This window comes from Loxodonta africana, chromosome 19 (genome assembly GCF_030014295.1).
Source record: "Loxodonta africana isolate mLoxAfr1 chromosome 19, mLoxAfr1.hap2, whole genome shotgun sequence".
NCBI classification, from domain to species: Eukaryota; Metazoa; Chordata; class Mammalia; order Proboscidea; family Elephantidae; genus Loxodonta; species Loxodonta africana.
In genome coordinates, this window is record NC_087360.1 from 25625650 (window position 1) to 25643798 (window position 18149).

Genomic DNA, 18149 nt, shown 5'->3' on the forward strand with positions numbered 1-18149 from the left:
AATGGCTAAACTAAGAAAAAAAGAGATCTCAAATCAGTCACTTAACCTTCCGTCTTAAGGCACTGAAGAAAGGACATTCAACTAAACATAAGCAAGTAGGAAGAAGAAAATAATAAAGATTAGAGCAGAAATTATTATTAAAAGAAAAGGAATAGAAAGCTGGTTCTTTAAAAGATCACCAAAATTGACAAACCTTTCGCTAGATTGACAAAAGAAAGAGAATACTCAAATTATTGGAATCAGAAATAAAAGAGGAAAGATTACTGCCAAGCTCACAGGAAAAAAGAGGATTATGAAGGGATACTATGAAGAATTGTATACCAACAAATTAGATAACTTAGTTGAAATGGACAAATTCCTAGAAAGACACAAAGTACCAAAACTAACTCAGGTAGAAACAGACAATCTGAGTAGACACAAAACAAGTGAGGAACTTGAATCAGTAATCTAAACACTACCTACAAAGAAAAGCTCAGGCCCAGAGGATTTCACCACTGAATTCTACCAACATTCAAGGAATAATAATACCTATTTTTCACAAACCCTTCCGAAAAATAGAAGAGGGGGGAACACTTGTTAACTCATTCTATGTGGCCAGTATTACCCTGACACCAAAACTAGACAAAAACATGGCAAGAAAAGAAAACTATAGACCTCTACCTCTTATGAATATGAACACAAAAATCCTCAAAGTACTAGCAAATCAGATGTGGCAACATATAAAAAGAATTATACACCATGACCAAGTGGGATTTATAGACCTCTACCTCTTATGAATATGAACACAAAAATCCTCAAAGTACTAGCAAATCAGATGTGGCAACATATAAAAAGAATTATACACCATGACCAAGTGGGATTTATCCCAGAGATGTAATTAAAAAATGAAATAAAAAAAGCCACACGTCATATCAATAGACATAGAAAAAGCATCTGACAAAATCCACCACCCTTTCATGGGCGGGAAGGAACACTCAACAAACTAGGGATAGAAGGGAATTTCTTTAACCTGAAAAAGAGTGTCTATGAAAAACTTACAGCTAAAAAAACAAACAAAAAAACCCACAACTAATATCCTACTCAATGGTGAAAGACTAAATATTTTCCCCCTAAGATCAGGAGCAAGACAAGGATATCTCCTTTCACCACTGCTTTTCAACATTGTACTAGAGGTTCTAATCAGGCAATTAGGCAAGGAAAAGACATAAAAGATATCCAGATTGGGAAGAAAGAAGTAAAACTATCCCTGTTCTCAGATGTCATGATTTTGTATATAGAAGGAACTCACAAAAAAACTATTGAAACTAGTAAATGAGTTCGTGTTGCAGGATACAAGATCTACGGCTGCTACCCAAAAGGTCAGCGGTTCCTATCCACCAGGCGCTCCTTGGAAACTCTATCGGGCAGTTCTACTCCGTCCTATAGGGTCGCTATGAGTCGGAATCGACTTGACGGCAGTGGGTTTTGGGTTTTTATACAAAAATCAATTATATTCCTTTATGCTTGCAATGAACAATTAAAATGGAATTAAGATGACAATTTTATTTACAATAGCATCAGAAGGAATAAAATACTTAGAAATAAATTTAACAAAAGCAGTGCAAAAACTTAAACTCTGAAAACTAAACAACATTATTGAAAGAAATTAAGGAAGATCTAAATAATTGGAAAAACATCCTGTGTTCATGCATCATAAGACTTAACATTGTTAGGATGGTAATACTCCCCAAATGGATCTACAGATTCAATGCAATCCCTATCACAATCCCAGTTGACTTCTTGTTAGAAATTGACTCACCAATTCTAAAATTCATGTGGAATTGCAAGGGACACAGAATAGTGAAAACAATCTTGAAAAAGAAGAACAAGGCAAGAGGACTCTTGCTTCCCAATTTCAAACTTACTATAAAACAATGATAATCAATGTGGTACAAGGACGGACATATAGATCAATGGAATAGAATTGAAAGTCCAGAAATAAACACATACATCTAAAGTCAGTTGATTTTCAACAAGAATGTATATTCTGCAGTGGGGAAAGAATAGTCTTTTCAACAAATGGCACTGAGATAACTAGATGACCGACAAGCACGTGAAAAGATGCTCAGCATCATTAGTGATCAGGGAAATGCAAGTCAAAACCACAATGGGATACCACTTCACACCAACTGGAATTGCTAGAATCAAAAATCGGATAATAACAAGTGTTATTCAGGACGCAGAGAAATTGAAAGCCTCAAACACTGCTGGCGAGAATGTAAAATGGCGCAGCCACTTTGGGAAACAGCCTAGCAGTTCCTCAAACAGTTGAATAAACAGTTACCATATTTTATATGACCCAGCAGTTCCACTCCTAGATATACACTCAAAAGAACTGAAAACATATGTTCACGCGAAAACTTGTACATGAATGTTTATAGCAGCATTATTCATAATAGTCAAAATTGTCAGTTAAAGGACAAACAAATGGATTAACAAAATGTGGTATATAGATCCAATAAAATATTATTCTGCCATAAAATGGAATGAAGTATCGATACATGCTACAACATGGATGAACCTTGAAAACATGCTAAGTGAGAGAAGCCAGTTACAAAAGACCACGTTATGTGATTCCATTTGTGTGAAATCTCCAGAACAGGGAAATCTATAGAGATAGAAAGTAGACTGGTGGTTGCTTAGGGCTGGGTGTAGGGGTGGGCAGATGGAAATGATAGCTAAAGGGTACGGGGTTTCTTTCTGAGATGATGAAAATATTATGAAATTGACAGTGATGATGGTTGCGCCTATCTGTGAATATACTAAAAACCATTGAATCATAAACTTTAAATGGGTGAATTTTATAATATTTAAATTATATCTCAATGAATCTGTTTTTAAAAACAAAAATAAAAGTACAGGCAACAACAGTCAAAACCTTCTTTCTTTTTTTTTTTATTTTATTAAAACCAATAGGGGCACTCAGTGACTCTCTGATCCCAGCTTCCCGGTGGCAGTCTGAGCAGAGCCCTGCACCCCACTGCCCTGCACCTCCTTCCCCTCTCCAGGCACTCCTACAAACTGCTTAATGGCTAAAGGGTTTTATTTTGGAGTGATGAAAATGTTTTGGAACAAGATAGAGGTGGTGGCTGTATACATTATGAAGGTACTAAATGTCACTTTAAAATGATTAATTTTATGTTAAGTCAATTTTGCCTCAATACATTTTTTTAAATGTAAATGCATATGTAACTTTTCTAGACATTGCCAAATTCTCATCCCCTGGAGTTGGGTCATTTTGCAGTCTCACCAGCAATGTATGAAAATGTCCTCACTAATACATCATGAAGTTTTTGAATATTTTGCTAAGCTGATGAGAGAGAAATGGTATCTCAATGTAGTTTTAATTGAATTTTTCTTACTGTAAATGAAGCTGAATTATTTTTCAAAAATAAAAAAGTAATGGGGATCCTCCCCACACACTTTAGACCACATTCCTATTGGTCAGACAGTTTAGGTGCTTTCCTGGCTACCACTACTGCTGCTGCTGTTTTTCAACTTCAGCCTGGGGTTGCCTGGAGGTAAGACCAGAGAGAACAGAGGAAAAAATATAAAGGGACTTTCCCCACTCTCTCAGCTCTCTCAGGAGCCCTGATGACACAGTGGTTAAGAACTATGGCTGCTAATCAAAAGGTTGCCAGTTCGAATCCACCAGCCACGCCTTGGAAACCCTATGGGGCAGTTCTCCTTTGTCCTGTAGGGTCGCTGTGAGTCAGACTTGACAGCAAAGGTTTGTTTTGGCTTTCTCAGTTCCCTAAGGGCCCATTTCCTACTTCTAACACCAGAAAGACAGGGTTTCTCTCAGAACTCTCTCTCATTCTTTCCACCCCATAGCACAGATTTGAGATTCACGCTGCCTTTGAGTTCAGACAGAGATATGGGAGTAAAAAACAAACAGGAGCCCTGCTAGCAGATTGTTTATACTGCGTGCTCTGCTTTCCTTCCCCAGTCCGCCTGCTACCTTTAATTTCTCAGAGGGCTGCTTCGTGCATTCTGGGGGAGAGACAGAGTATGCTAACTCCATCCTCCTCAGAACTAGAAGCCTAATAAATTTTAAAAATACAGGCTCATTTGTGGAAAAAGGAAAAGAAATATGAACCATCCCTAGTATTCCTATCCACAAGCAACAACTAAGTCTAACATGTTGGTATATTTCCTTCCTTCTAAGCATTTTTTTTAATAAGTGAAAAGATAAAATTCTGAGTTTGCTTTTTTTTTTTTTTTAGCTCTTTAAAATAAACAAGTGTTGGAAGTGCTGGGACCAGGATTTCACATCCTAAGTGGGGAAGGCCAAGGGTTGGCTTTTGGGTTGTTGAAAGGGTCAAAAACCTCTTCCCCAGCTATTCACTCTGTTCCTTCAGACCCAGCGGAGAGTGACTTCTTACTCAGACAGTCTAGGAGGAAGAACTTCATGCAGGAGTTTTTAATACAATCTTATAATAGAGGAGAATGAAATGGTCCTCACAACCTAACAGCCTGGTTACCACCTGACTTGGAGCAGAGATCCCAGGCCTCTAACTTCCGTATCCCCAAAATGCCGAAATCAGATTCTTTTTGATTAATTAAAGTCAATTAAAGACAACTTTGGTTTGAGAAGGTCCTGTGGGGCTCATAAAACCCTGTCAGATAAATGGGGACATGCTGGTGGCCCTGGGAATCTCTCTGAAAGCCCTGTATTGAGATAGTGATCTCATTACAAGATCCAGGGGCAGGTAGCTCTCGACCCTGAAGCTCAGAGGCCCACCTACCTATCCTGGATGTTAAATCCAAAAGCCCTAAGAATCCATCACCATCCACCTTTGGTTTGAGGACCTGCATCACCTAGGCAGGAGCTTGAGGTACGAGTCGGAAAGTATGGACTTTTGTACTGACTTGGCTTTGTGACTTCAGGCAGACGCCTGATTTTTTCTAGAATTTTGCCTACTCTTCAAATTAGAATCACAGTGCTGTCTGTGGTGGCCATGAGAATGCGTCCCACAGACCTCCAAGGGCCTCAACTGCTGCCCTCTGAAATCCGTCACCGTGATTAGACTGAGACCACACTTCCAACCAGCTCCTTCCAGCCAATTCCTGAGCAAAGCAGGGATACTAAGGTAGTCCCATTCCTGGGAGTCACAGAGCTCCTCTGATTGGCTTCTTTGACTTGAGAACTCCCAGATGGCCTTGACTTAAACTGTAGGGGGTGCTAGAATGTTCCTCTCAACCTTCCTTCCCCCTCTCCTCCACTTGGACTAGTATCACAATCTGACAGCTCTCCCCGCCTTCCCCACTTCTCTCTTATAGACATTTTCCCTCATAAAATCCTTGCACATTTAATCCCACATTGGTGTCCTTGTGTTTAAACTCACATAAGGACCTCTTACCCCAAATTTTTTCTAGGTTTATCCTTGGCAAAATATTTACAATGCCTTTCTTTGACTGAGTGGGGAATTCCAGGCCTTCTTGTGGCAAACACCCCTGTGAACCTGAGCCTGACCCTGCACACCCCCCTGTAACTTCACATCCTGGCTCTGTTCTTTACAGCAGAGTGGGAAGTAGGAAATGGCCAAGAATTAGGAGATGAAGTCCTAGCCCTGCTACTCCCTCTTTGCATGAGGTCTTCTTGGTTCTTCCCCCTCTTTGGGCTTCAGTTTCTTCATATGTACAATGAAGATTGAACTCGACCTGTGGTTTTCAAGCAGGGTTCCTGGGACGTCTAGCAAAGGTAACTACGGGGCAAGAGGGTCCCTGGCTCTGGTTTATCCAGGGCAACTCTTTGGGTTTGTTTGAATAGGGCTCCAGCATAAGATGGCATGGACAAGGGTTCCTCCACCAAAGAAAGTTTAAACATACAAAGAGAAATGCCCAATTCAGGAAGCAGGTACTGCTAGGCCAGAGAATACTCAGCTAGGGTTCTGGCAGTGTTTAGGGGAGGGTGTGGCACGTGAGGGCCATGGAAGTCAGGAGCGGGCAGAGAACTCCAGCAAACACAGAGAGCAGAAGCAACCCCATATAACTGGATAGGTTGGGGGAGTTTGAGTGATCTTGGAGACATCAGGCCCCCCAGGGCCTGAAATGCCAGGCCAAGGAGCCCAGGCCTTCTGCTGTCTGCAGTGGAGAGGAAAGGAGGCAGCCTGCAGCCCTTTCACTGAGCAAACATTTGCTAAGCACCTGCTGTGGGCCAGGATTGTGCAGCACAGGTCAGGGAGCATGTAGAGGTGTGGCTGACGAGATCTGACCCAGAACAGGAAGCTCCCAGACTAATTTCTCATGGCCCCAGGCTGCATCCTAACTCAATAAACATTCACTACAGCCTCAAAGGTGACCTCAATGATTCCCTCCTCCTGGTATTGATGCCCTTGTGTAGTCAATGTGGGAGGGATCATATTAAATAGAGTTGACCCATGTAACCAGTAAGTTATCGTAAAATGACAGCATGTGATTTGTGAGATTAGGTCAAAAAGGACATTGTGGCTTCTTGCTGTCTTGGATCACTCATTCCTGTGGAAACCAACTACGATGGCATAAGTACACTCACATGGCAAAGAATTGAGGCCTCCTGCCAACAACCATGTAGATGACCCATCTTGGGAGTAGATCCTCCAGCCCCAATCAAGTCTTCCTGTGACTATAGCCCTAACATCTTGACTGCAGTGTTAGGAGAGACCCTGAGACAGAATCAGCCTCCTAAAAACCTAAACCAAACCCACTGCCATCAAGTTGATACTGACTCATAGCAACCCTATAGGACAGAAAAGAACTGTCTCATAAGGTTTCCAAGGCTGTAATCTTTATGGAAGCGGACCATCACATCTTTCTCCCGCAGAGTGGCTGGTGGGTTCAAACTGCTGACCCTTCAGTTGGCAGCTTTAACCACTGTGCCACCTGACTCCCAAATTCCTGATCCACAGAACTGTGAGATGATACATGCTTGGTGTTTTAAACCATAACATTTTGGGATCGTTTTCTACCTGAAAATTAATACAACTGGTGCCCACTCTGCCCCATCACTATGCCCCAGACACTGTGCCCAAGGCACTGTCCCCACTGCCAGCACCTAGTTCAGGTTACCATCTACTCATCTGGACCACCACAACAGCTCCTCCTGGTCTTCCCTGCCTCCTGTCTCAAGCCCTTCTGATTTCTCCTGCACATCAGACCCAGACCAAACGGAAGGTCCATTTGTCCAAAAATGTTCATGAGCATCAGATCATGGCTTGCTCCTTCTCAAAGCCTTCCATGGCACTCCATTGCCCTCAGTTAAGTGCTTTGTGTTGTTTCCAGGAGGCATTTGCAACTAGGCAGGAACAGTGCAGCAGTGGTTTCTGGCATCTCTGAGCTGATTTGGGACCTGAGTAGTGAGCAAGAAGAGTCCTTATCTGCTCTGGCCTCTGGAATGACAATCCAAGGGCCACCAGAGGAGGGTGACAGGGACATGCTGGCAGCTGGTGCTGAGACAAGGTACCAGCATTTTTCCAAAGGCCACAATGGCATGGATGCCCAGTGCAGACCCAGCTTCCCCGGCTTCCTCCAAGGCAGGGTATCCACCCATCTCTGCTCCAGAAAGAGATGTCCTGGGGGCTCTGAACATGAAGTGGAAGGCTGAGGAGGGGTGGTTGGTGGGGATAGATAGCACAGCAAGCCTTGGGAGGAAGTACTAGGAGCCATTTGGGATGAGGGTCTATTTGCTAAAGTTTGAGGACCTACTGTGTCTCAGGCACTATTGCTAAGCACTTTCCACACATTCCAAGAGCAATGGGTTTGGCTTTTTCTTTTTTGGTTTCCCATGCATTACCCCACTGGAGTCTCTCAAAGCCAAATGAGTTCGGTCCTACTGCTGCTTCCACGTGGCACACAGAGACACAGAAGGAGAGGCCCTTGTCCAAGGCCACACAGCTTGGACATGCCAGAGCTGGAATTTTAACCCAGGTCTGACTCCAGAGTCCTATTCTTGGCTAGTATTCTCTTCCACCTACTCCGTGCCTGACATGGTGCTGCTGCTGGGGAGACAGTGGTGAGCAAGACAGTCGTCTCAGCCCTCATGGAGCCCGGAGTGATGGAGAAGAGACAATAATCCAGTTCTAGGACTAGGGTGTGATTGTGCAGGAAGCTCGGGCGGCATTTAGTTGGGACACCAAACTTTAGCTTGGGGGGCACCAGGGAGAGCTTCCCAGACAAGGTAGTATCTGTTATGTTAAGGAAAGGGCTTCCCAAGAGGGGCTGGATGCAAAGGCTGAGGTTCAGAGAGATGAAGAGACTTGCCTGAGGCGACAGAGCCGTGTGAGGTCGAGCCTAAAGGGACAGTGACCTTTCAATGAGGCTCTTCCTCACCTGGAACCCACTAAGTCCTTCCCACTGGTTATTCCTGTGATCCTTACTACCAATGACACTGTGAGACCCACTGAGGTCACACCAGGAGTAAGGGGGGCCAGGACCTAAACCCAGGCTCTCTGCCTCCCAGTCCAGTGTTCCCTGTGTCCACTCCTAGGAGAAATGATAGGGAGGACCTTGGCTGTGACCTTGGGGGAATCACTCAATGCCCGATGGTCCTGAGTCTGGGGACAGACCAGCCCTCAGGTCAGACACAACTCCAAGCTCCCCTTCCCCACCTCCACAACCACAATGAGCAGGCTGGGCTCTAACAGGAGACCCATTCATTACCAAGCAATTCATGAAGGGCAGGAGCAGGTGTGAGGGTGATGCAGAGCTGCTCCTGAGCTATGGTGTGGGCCCTTTGAATGGGGAAGTGTCCTGAGTCACCAAGGAGGCCCTACCCACCAATACCATCTGGCCAAATCTCAGAGTGGAGCCTGGAGGTGCCCAGCCTACACAGGGATGGGGTCAGGCCAGCGGCATCTCTGAGTCACAGGGAGGGTGGTTGACAGGTGACTCAACCAGGCTCTACTTCCCCTTCTGCAGGGCCAGGCTGGTGGAGGGTGAGGCCGGGAACCCCTTCGCCTGACCTCCCAAGGCAGGTGCCTGCCAGGCCCCTCACTGCCCCACCTCCAGCCTTGGGCTGACCCTTCATGCAGCCCTGCCTAGCACTGGCTGGCACAGTAGTCCTCGGGGAATTCAGTTATGTGAAGGAAAGAATGATTCCCCTTGAGTCCCAGGCCCCCTAGTCTCCAGCGCGAGCCTGGTCTAGCCCTCTGGGCTCACACAGAAAGGGAGGACCTCCCATTTTCCAGATGGACCTGGAACCTCAGAGAGGGTGGGATGACTAATCCAAGACAGGGACAGAGCCAGCTGACACAAACTATCCTCCCCACTCCTGGCCCTGCCCAATGGGCACCTCATTCCATCCTCTCCAAAAGGATTAAAAAATTTTACTGAGGTTTAGAGAGGGGGACTACCCACCCAAAGTTATGCAGTGAGGTGGGCAGAGCAGGACTGGGCCCCAGGTCTTCCTGCTCCAGGCTAGGTCCTTGTCATTCGTTCTTAATAACCAGCTGGGAGGGAGAGTTAAGTGTATAGAGCTAAGTGAAGGCTGAGAGGTGAGGTGACAAAGTTGAGGTCTGACAGCTGGTCACAAAGGAGTTAGGCTAACCCTGGGGGTTAGGACTCATGTCCCAGAGTCTCTACATGGGAGCCCGGCTCCCCTGCAAGGCCCCTCCTGGCCATGCTCCTAAGCTATGGCAATGGGTCCCCTTGAATAAGGCCTGGCCAGCAGAGGTATTTTAAAGATAATGGGGATGCAGGTGGGGGCCTGGACAGGCCGTGGTGGGCATGGGAGGATGTCCTAGTTGCTGCGTGGGTGGGTGGGCCCACCACTCTCCCTATTCCCTTGGCTGTAACCTCGAGTGACACAAGTATACAAGCAAAAATAGTTTATTTGAGGACGGAAGACCCAAAATTGGGGGGCCCAGGATGAGGCCGCAGCAGCTGCCTAGAGTTGGCGCAGACTACTCCAACTCCCTGAGGAGAGCCCAGCAGCAAAGAAGCCCTACCTGGGCCCCCCAGCTGCCTCCCCGACTAGGGAGGGATTGTGTAACCACCAAGAATTGTCGTCGTCATTGTAACATGTTGAGGTTTTCCAAATTTGGCCAGCAGTGTTCAGCAAAGTAGTCGATAGTCATCATAATAATTACTCTGACAAGCACAGTAACCATGCCAGGCGTGGATGCACCATCCAGTGGTGAGTCTGTGATGGGGCACAAGAGGCAGGGTGAGAGGAGGCCTCTCTGGGAGTCCCCATTCCAGTCGCCAAGGCTGCCCTTCCAGAAGGTGCCTCTCCTCCCATAGTCCCAGTATTTGCAGCTGCCTGCTCTCCACTTCTCCCATGGCCACTGGCCAAGGTCGGGTTCAGGCCAGCACTATCACAGGTGGCCCAGGAGCTCTCTCAGGTCTCAAAGACCCTTGCCAGGCTGGTCCCTCCACCACAGTCCCCGGCGGGCAGCCCAGGAGGCCACAAACTCACAGTGGTGGTAAAGGAACATTCCAGAAAGAGTGAGTGCAATGCCCACGTAGCTGGGGGTGCTGAGGTGGCTGCCAAACAGGAGCCGGGACAGGACGAGGTTGCCCACGACGGTGAGGTTCCCCAGGACATGGACGGTGAGGGCGGAGGTGAGGGCCAGCAGGGAGAAGCTGGCCAGGTTGTACAGCACGGACAGTAGGCAGCTGAGCAGGACGCAGGCCCAGAGGCGGGAGTCAGTGGGAGTGGGTGGCGGGGCTACGCCAGCCTCCAGCACCAGGGCTGCACCCGCCAGCAGGCAGAAGCTGGGCAGCGAGGTGGCGTACAACAGGGTCACTGCATCCAGCCTCTCCTCCTGCAGTAGGGCACCTGCAACCAGGATAGTGGCCATCAGCAAGCAGTGGGGAAGACAAACCCCCATGCGGCTGACATGGATGACCCACCCGCATGGCCTCTCCTCTCAGGCTCTTTGGCAGAGTTCGTGGCTCCCCGCCCCAGGTAGCCCTTAGCTTCCTACATATACCATGATAGTCAAGCACCTGGAGCCAGACCCCTGAGATAGTGACCTGTGTCCACTCTGTACTAGCTGTGACCTGGGCTTCGGTGAGGTACTTAACCTCCGTGAGCCTCGGTTTCCTCATCTGCACAGTTGAGTAATAATAAAACCTAATACACAGGGTTGTTATAAAGACTTAAAAAGATAACATACATAAAGCCCTTAATAAGATAACCAAAAAAAAACCCCAAACCCATGGCCACTGCTTCGATTTCAACTCGTGGTGACCCTATGTGTTACAGAGTAGAACTGCCCCATGGGGTTTTCTTGGATGTAATCCTTATGGAAATAGTTCACTAGTACTTTCTTCTGTAGCACCGCTCAGTGGACTTGAACTGCCAACCTTTAGGTTAGCAGTCGGGCACAACTGTTTGTATCACCTAGGGACCTATTTAATAAGGTAAAAACTAAAACAAAGAAACATCAGTTACCCTTGAGTCAGTTCTGATTCACGGCGATCCCATGTGTGTCAGAGTAGAACTGTGATCCGTAGGGTTTTCAGTGGCTAAGTTTTTGGAAATAGATCACCAGGGCTTTCTTCCATGGCACCCCTGGGTGGACTTGAACCTTCAGCCTTTCAGTTAGCAATGAGCTCTTAACCATTTGCACCACCCAGGGACTTAATAAGCTAAGTGCTCAGCAAATGTAATAACTAAGTAACTAAAATAAATCCATCTGTTATCACCCACTTCAAACCACCTCCCACAGGCTGAAGCAATAACCTATTTGCAGCATTTTCCCCTGCTGAAAAGCCTTCAGGGGCTCCCCAGACCCTGGAGACAAAAGTCCTTGTTCTCAGCTCAGCTTTCAAGGTCCAGCACCAACTGGCGCTGATCCACCTTTCTTGGCCTGACCCCTTGTCACACCCACCAGGACTTCACACCCTAGCTCCCAGCACCACAGCAACGACAGGCCAGCAGAGGGGGCCAGTTTGCCACTTACTAGCCATGTGACCTTTAAATTAAAAAGAGAGAGTTTTAAAATAATTGTTCGAGCCAAAATGGTGAGTCCATCCATTGCTTCATTCACTTGTGACCATCGGGATGACAAGGGAATAAGAAAGGCATTGTTTGTGCTTGGCTATCGTTCACTGGTTGTAACTGATAGCAGCGTCTTTTGCTATTAGCACTGTTTGTCAAGATGAATCCAGGATTAAGAGGAAACCTTTTAGCTTTGTAAGGAAAGAGAGGATCCTGCCACCTTCATATGTGCAAGTGTGTGCCATCTGTGTGCATGTGTGTGCACACGTGTGCATGTGTATGTGTGCGTGTATATAAATATGTTACCACCTGGCCAGTTCAAAAAGGAAGTAGCCCCCATCAGCAAAGACAAACAGAGCTCTTATCTAAGTTTTAGTGGCAAGAGATGAGTAACTAATACAGGCTTCCTCCCAGGGCGGGCTCCCAGCATCTTCTGACACACACATTCCTAATAGCCATGGAGATGCTTACTCATAGGCTATGCTTAGAATAGGAAATTTCATTTCTTTCTCGATTTCATTCTTATGTTTTGGCTTTGTTCTCTAGGCAACAGTCCCTCAGGCTCAAGCATTTCTAGAAATGAACAGATAATTGGAACGCCTCCTGCTCATTTGCTTCCAAATTTAGCACCGTTATGAGCTGCCGGTGGCCTGCATGTTCAAAGACCAGTCATAAGAAAGCATTGGTGTTTTCAGGGGAACCTCACCTTTGGCAGATTGCACTCTCTGCAGGATAGCCAGGCAGGAAGGGCCTTGCCTCCCCACCCAGCCCCTTGCAACCTGCTCTGCATCCCACCCAGTCCTCCCCTCCCCTCCCTGCAGCCTGGGGAAAGGAGAGTGGTCCTCTGCCAGGGGTGACGTAGGCCCACTCCAGGCCCCAAATGGCAGCCTGTCATCCTGGCTCCTCGGTGACCACTCTCCTGCCATCCCCCATGACACCCAATTTCAATGTCTCCCTCTTGGAAGGCCTTTTTGTTTCCTCATCTGAACATGCCCAAATTCCTGGTACATGTAGACAAACAGCCGACTGTTCCCCTTGCTACTGACTTATCCCCTCTCTGTTCCTCCGTTAGATATGTTGACATTAGAGAAGGCACCATCTCCCGGCCTTAGCCTCCCATGCATAAAATGGGGAGAGTGCAGCACACCCCTTACAGGGGCATTTGAGGTGCTGAAAACAGGGCCTGGTGCCCCGCGGTAATTGCTCACATGAGCAGCTGCCATAATCCACCAAACTGCTCCTGCTGGCTGATGCCTTGTGCCCTGGCACAGATCACTTCCTGTTTCCAGAACGCCCTTTCCTACTCTGTCCTTAGGAAGAGCTGAGCATGGTGTGGGCACACAGTGATGGCTCAGTGTCTGCTGCTATTACTACATTATTGTTATTGTCATCACTCCATGCCTCCTCCTCTAGGCAGCCTTCTCGTATCTCCCCAGGAAGAAGCAACCACCCGACCACACCCATGCCCACCTTGGCTCTGGCGCTTGCCATGAGCCACTGTGACCTCTACTTCTGAGGGCATCTTCCCCTCCAGCCTGAGAGCTCAGAGGACAAGGATTGGGGGTCAGGTTGCTCTCTGCCACAGGTGCATATAGCTGAGAATAAGGTCCTCCCAGAAAGCAAGCTGGCACCCCGCTCCTCAGCCTCTCAGTGGGAAGGGGCATCACTCCTTCTCCTCAGAGAGTCCCCCTGGGCCTACAACTAGCCCGGGCAAGAAGGAAGCTGCTGGCCCTGCCCATGGCTGCCTGATCTCTCCCCTCCCTGGATTCTCTTCCCCCATCCCTGGCTCCAATGAGTCTACTCTCAGGAAAGCAGCTGGCATCAGCCATTTCCACTGTAGTCTGAATTTGGTCCTGCTGCCTCTCCTGGAGCCTCTGGTGTAGAAGCTTCCACTTGTCCTAAACCCACATCTTCCCTGGCTCTAGCCGGTTCCTGACCATTTCTGCCAGGTTCCCATTTGTGTTGGTGGGGCCTCCAGTCTTCTAACCTCCCTTCTTAGCAGCCCCAGCCATGCAGCCTAGCCAGCTTGCCAATCCATTGTCAGAGCCATTAGTAAAGCCACCATTTAAGGAGTATCTGCCCTGTGCCAAGCCTCGTGCTGGGTACTGGGGACTTAGAGATGCCCTAAAGCCAGTCTCTACCCTCTTGGAGCTCCTGTCTGTTGGGAGGCAGACAAGTAGCCAAATAAGTATGATACAGGGCATTTGGAGCTGGGATGGGGGAAGCAGAGAGTGCTATGGGAGCCTGGAGTAGGCACCCTACCAGACCTGCCTTAGGGGACAGGCCAGTTGAGACTTGGAGGGAAGAAGACAGCTGGCAGAGGCCAAGAAACGGCCCGATGCCTGGCTCCTATTGCTCTGTGCTAGTGTGCCTGAGCCTGACTGGCCACAGCCCTCCTGCCATCTGAGGCTGCCTGGGGCCCTAGGCAAGGGATGCTCAGGCCCTGCCCAGGAAGGCCCCAGTGGGTCAGGTTTCCCACTGCCAACTCACGCCCAGAGCTCAGTCCTCAGCTTTCATGTAACCTGAGAGCAAAAATAGAACTGGCTTTTGGCCCTGCCTCAGGACCTAGGAGGATGGGGACAGGGCCTCAGGTTCCAGCTCAGAAGATGCCAGGGCAGGGCAGGACATCGGCCACCAGCTGCCTCAGACCCAGCCCAGCCCCCATTTCCTTCTCCCACACCCAGGTCACAGCATCTCAGATCCAGGAGAAAGGAAGGGCAAGAAGCCCCTCCATCAACAAAGACCCGCCTCCACTGAGCAGATGGGGAGACTGAGGCCAGGGCAAGACCCGACCTGCCCAAGGTTGCTCAACAAGTCTGAGCAAAGGTGTGGCTGGAAACCACGCTTCCCCACCATGGCCTCCTCCATGTCTCCCTTGGACTGAGGCAGAGACAGGGTGGGATCTGGCTAGGCTGGGACTCAGAAGCCCCTCAACAGGGCAGGAGGGAAGACAGTCTCCACCCTCAGGCAGAGAGATTTAGCAGGGTCTAGGCCTGAGACTCGGTCCTACCTTCTGCCTGACCCCAACCTGTCCCCTTTCATCAGAGCCGGGCTCCAGAGCTTCAGGACCAGGCTTCAAGTCCCTAGGAGCCACATGACCCTAGGCAAATCACAGGACCTCTCTAGGTCTCAGTTCCATCATCTGTAAAATGGGGATGAAGGTCATGACAACTCAAGATCAACACCCAGCATCAGGCCTATCATGCTATAAAAACCCAATAGCTCCTGGTAAACACCAGCCCTTCCCAGACTTAAACAAACCCCCTGGCCTTCCAAAGTCCAACTCAAAGGCCTCACCCTCTTACTCTCTCCCTGGTCCAAGCCCAGGCCGCCCTCTGGGCTTCACAGACTTACAACCCATCACTTGGACAGTATGGAGTCCAACCACCTGGGTTCTAGTCTTGTCTCTGTTGCTCACTAGCCACATGGTCAAAGGCAAGCCCCTTCAGCTCTCTGTAAAATGGGAATATTATAACACTTGCCTCAATTAGGGCACAGTGTGGCGATCCAATGAGATAAAGAGCGTGACAACACACGGGACACAGATCTGGTGACTATTATTAAATACTGGTTAGGCCTTCAGAGCCTAAGTTTGGGGCCTGGAACTTTCTGAACCTCAGTTTCTGCCTCTTCCAAAGCCATGAGCTTTGGTTTCCTCATTTGTAAAATGGATTAACTGCGCTACCTCTGACAGGGCCACCCAAGCCACACACCCAGCCTGCCCCACCTCCCCAACCAGTGACCCAGGCACTCACTCTGCTGAACGGACTTGAGGCCTCGGAGGCAGGTGGCTGCCAGAAGGAAGCCACAGCCAGCTGGGGGTGCCCGGAGCTCTCCGGCCAGGCTGCAGGCGGCCCCCAAGCAGAGTGGGCCCATGGCTGCAAACTGCAGCGGGTGGTGGCGACGGCCCAGCAACAGCGCTGACAGGGCCAGTGTGAACAGTGGAGTAGTGGTGGTGGCCAGCTGTGCCAGGTCCAGGGGCACGGCACTCAGGCCCACATTGCCACAGGCCATAGAAGTACCAAAAGTGAGGCTGAGCAGCAGCACTCGGCATCGCGTTTGGCCTGGCAAGGGGCGCCGTGCCCTCCAGTGGCATGCCAGCGCTGCTGCCAGCATGTGCAGTGCGGACAGCAGCAGGGGCCGCCCAAAGCCGTGCACGGTGAAGATCCACTTGTTGAGGCTTGACATGCTGGCTCCTGCCAGTAGCCACACAAGTGCCGCCATGGCCACCCTTGCTTGGCCAGGCAACCTGAGGGCCTGGGGGCTGCCGAGGGGCCACTCAGGGAGCCCAGCAGCCCAGGCACCACCAACCCCTGCCGCTGCCTCAGCCGAGGTCATCCTGCGGTCATGGTACTCCAGGGGGCAGCGGCACATCCACACCAGTGGGGTCGGGACGGGAGGTGGGCTCCCCAGGGAGGCGTTCTGGGCTCCCAGAGAGCCCCTCTGCGGGCCAGGCCGGGTCCCAGTTCCTCGGGCCCCGTGGCTGGTCTCTGACAGGTGAGGGCACCGCTTCCTGTGCCAGGCCTATGCCAGCCAAGATTCCGGCTCTGTGCTGATAGCCTCCGGGCTCAGACGGGGAAAGCTGAGGTCCTCGTCTGCTGTGCCCAGGTTGTGGCTGCTGGGAGGCCAGGCTCCCTGGTGCTCACGCCTGGCCGGGTGAGGGCGCCTCTGCCCGGTGTCAGGCGAAGCCTCAGCTCTTCTCCCCTCCTAGTTCTCAAGCTGCGCTCCTGGATGGAATCATCGTTCCCATTAGTGGGGGGATCCCACCACCGGGACCTCCTGCGTGCTCAGACGGTGACCAGGCCTGGTCAGGGGCGATCCTGGCTCCCGTGCCGGGTGGTGCCAAGGGGGTCGCGGCTCGCTGCCTCCGACAGTGCCCAGGCCGCACTGCTGACACGCCAGCCCGCGCCCGCGCTGCGGCCGAGACCAGGCGGCGAGCTCGGCTCGTCTCCGTCTGGGCCTGCGCCCCAGCTCCGGCTCCCAGGTGCTCCGGCTCCCGGCCGCTCGGGCTGCGGCTGCTGCTCAGGCAGTGGCCGGGGAGCTCTGGGCCCCGCCCCGCCCCCGCCCCCGCCCCGCCCCGCCCCGCCCAGAAAGTTGGGCAGAGCCCCCGGCCCAGCCACAGCCAGGCCCCGCCCCCAGAGCGGAAGGACAACGCAGAGGCCTCGCCCCGCCCCATACCGCCCACTCGCAACCCCGCCCCTCGGCCTGGCATTCCCTCTATCAGCGCGACCCTTCTGTCTTCCGCCAGCCCTTCTGCTCATTAGAGTCCTCAGCTGGAGTGGCCAACCTTCCCTCCCCCCAGCTCTACCGGGAAGGGGGGCTCAGGCCCCTCCCCACCGAGCCCCTGATAGAGACCAACAAAAGGTGGGAGACACAAGGAGGGAGACATCTCCCCACGCTGTTTTCAAAGATGTCTTCGTTGAGTCTCCCCCAACCCAGGATGAGTGTCGGGTCCACGGGGTCTCTGGTCACAGTTATCCTGTGGGACCTCTGCATCCAGCAGACCTGGGCCGCCAGGCCCCTAAGGCCCCTCCATCTCCCCTCCTTAGCCCCAGCTTCCTCTCCCCACCCCAGTCCAGGGCGGCGCCCCCTCTGGCTGCAAAGGGAAGCTGAATCACCGGGCCACCCACAGCTGCGGAAGCAGGGTACCGCCCGGTGTCCATCCCCCAGCCAGCAGACCCTGGACACTCACAGCTGACTCATAGCTGGATTTCCTGTCCACCCTCGGTCCCCAGCCCTGGCAGGACAAAGGGCCCTGGGTTGGATTGCCACAAAGCCCCTGCCCCTGCCTGGGCCTCGGCTATCCCCATCCGAACAACGGGTGCTCTCTGAGCTCGGGGAGGTGGGGGGCGGGGGAGAGGGCGTAATTAGCGCTCCTCAGAGCAGGATGCGTCGACCTGGGTTCCAGGCCCAGCCCTGGTCTCTGAGCTTCAGAGTCCACGTGCGCAAGCACCAAGGAGGAGTGCCTGGCACAGTGGGGCGCACAGTGCATGCTGTGAGCTCTTTCTTGACATCGGGCTTCCTTCCCTAGTGAAAGCTCCTACCCTCCGGCACACAGCTCAGCCCTTCCCCTTTTACCTGACCAGCGAGTCCTGAGGACAGCTACCTACCTGGAAAAAAAGGACCTTAAAGAGACTGCTTAGCCAGGTCCGCAGCGCCCTCCGGTGGTCAGGTCGCGGAATGG

General features: G+C 50.7%; 1 protein-coding gene across 3 annotated transcripts; it reads right to left on the reverse strand.

The window, feature by feature from the left end:
- Positions 1-1481: 1481 nt before the first annotated feature.
- SLC35E4 (solute carrier family 35 member E4) lies at positions 1482-16957 on the reverse strand. 3 transcript variants are annotated; one of them, XM_003419061.4, is made up of 2 exons: positions 15721-16941; positions 1482-10798 (listed from the first exon to the last, which is right to left on the reverse strand). In XM_003419061.4, the coding sequence occupies exons 1-2, from the start codon at positions 16337-16339 to the stop codon at positions 10365-10367; spliced, it is 1053 nt and encodes a 350-aa protein (XP_003419109.1). In that variant the 5' UTR covers positions 16340-16941; the 3' UTR covers positions 1482-10364. The 3 variants fall into 3 exon arrangements, 1 of the variants encoding a protein (XP_003419109.1); XR_002787959.2 differs by having other exon boundaries at positions 10688-10798; positions 14976-16957; XR_010318613.1 differs by having other exon boundaries at positions 10697-10798; positions 11417-16957.
- Between the last annotated feature and the right edge of the window lie 1192 nt (positions 16958-18149).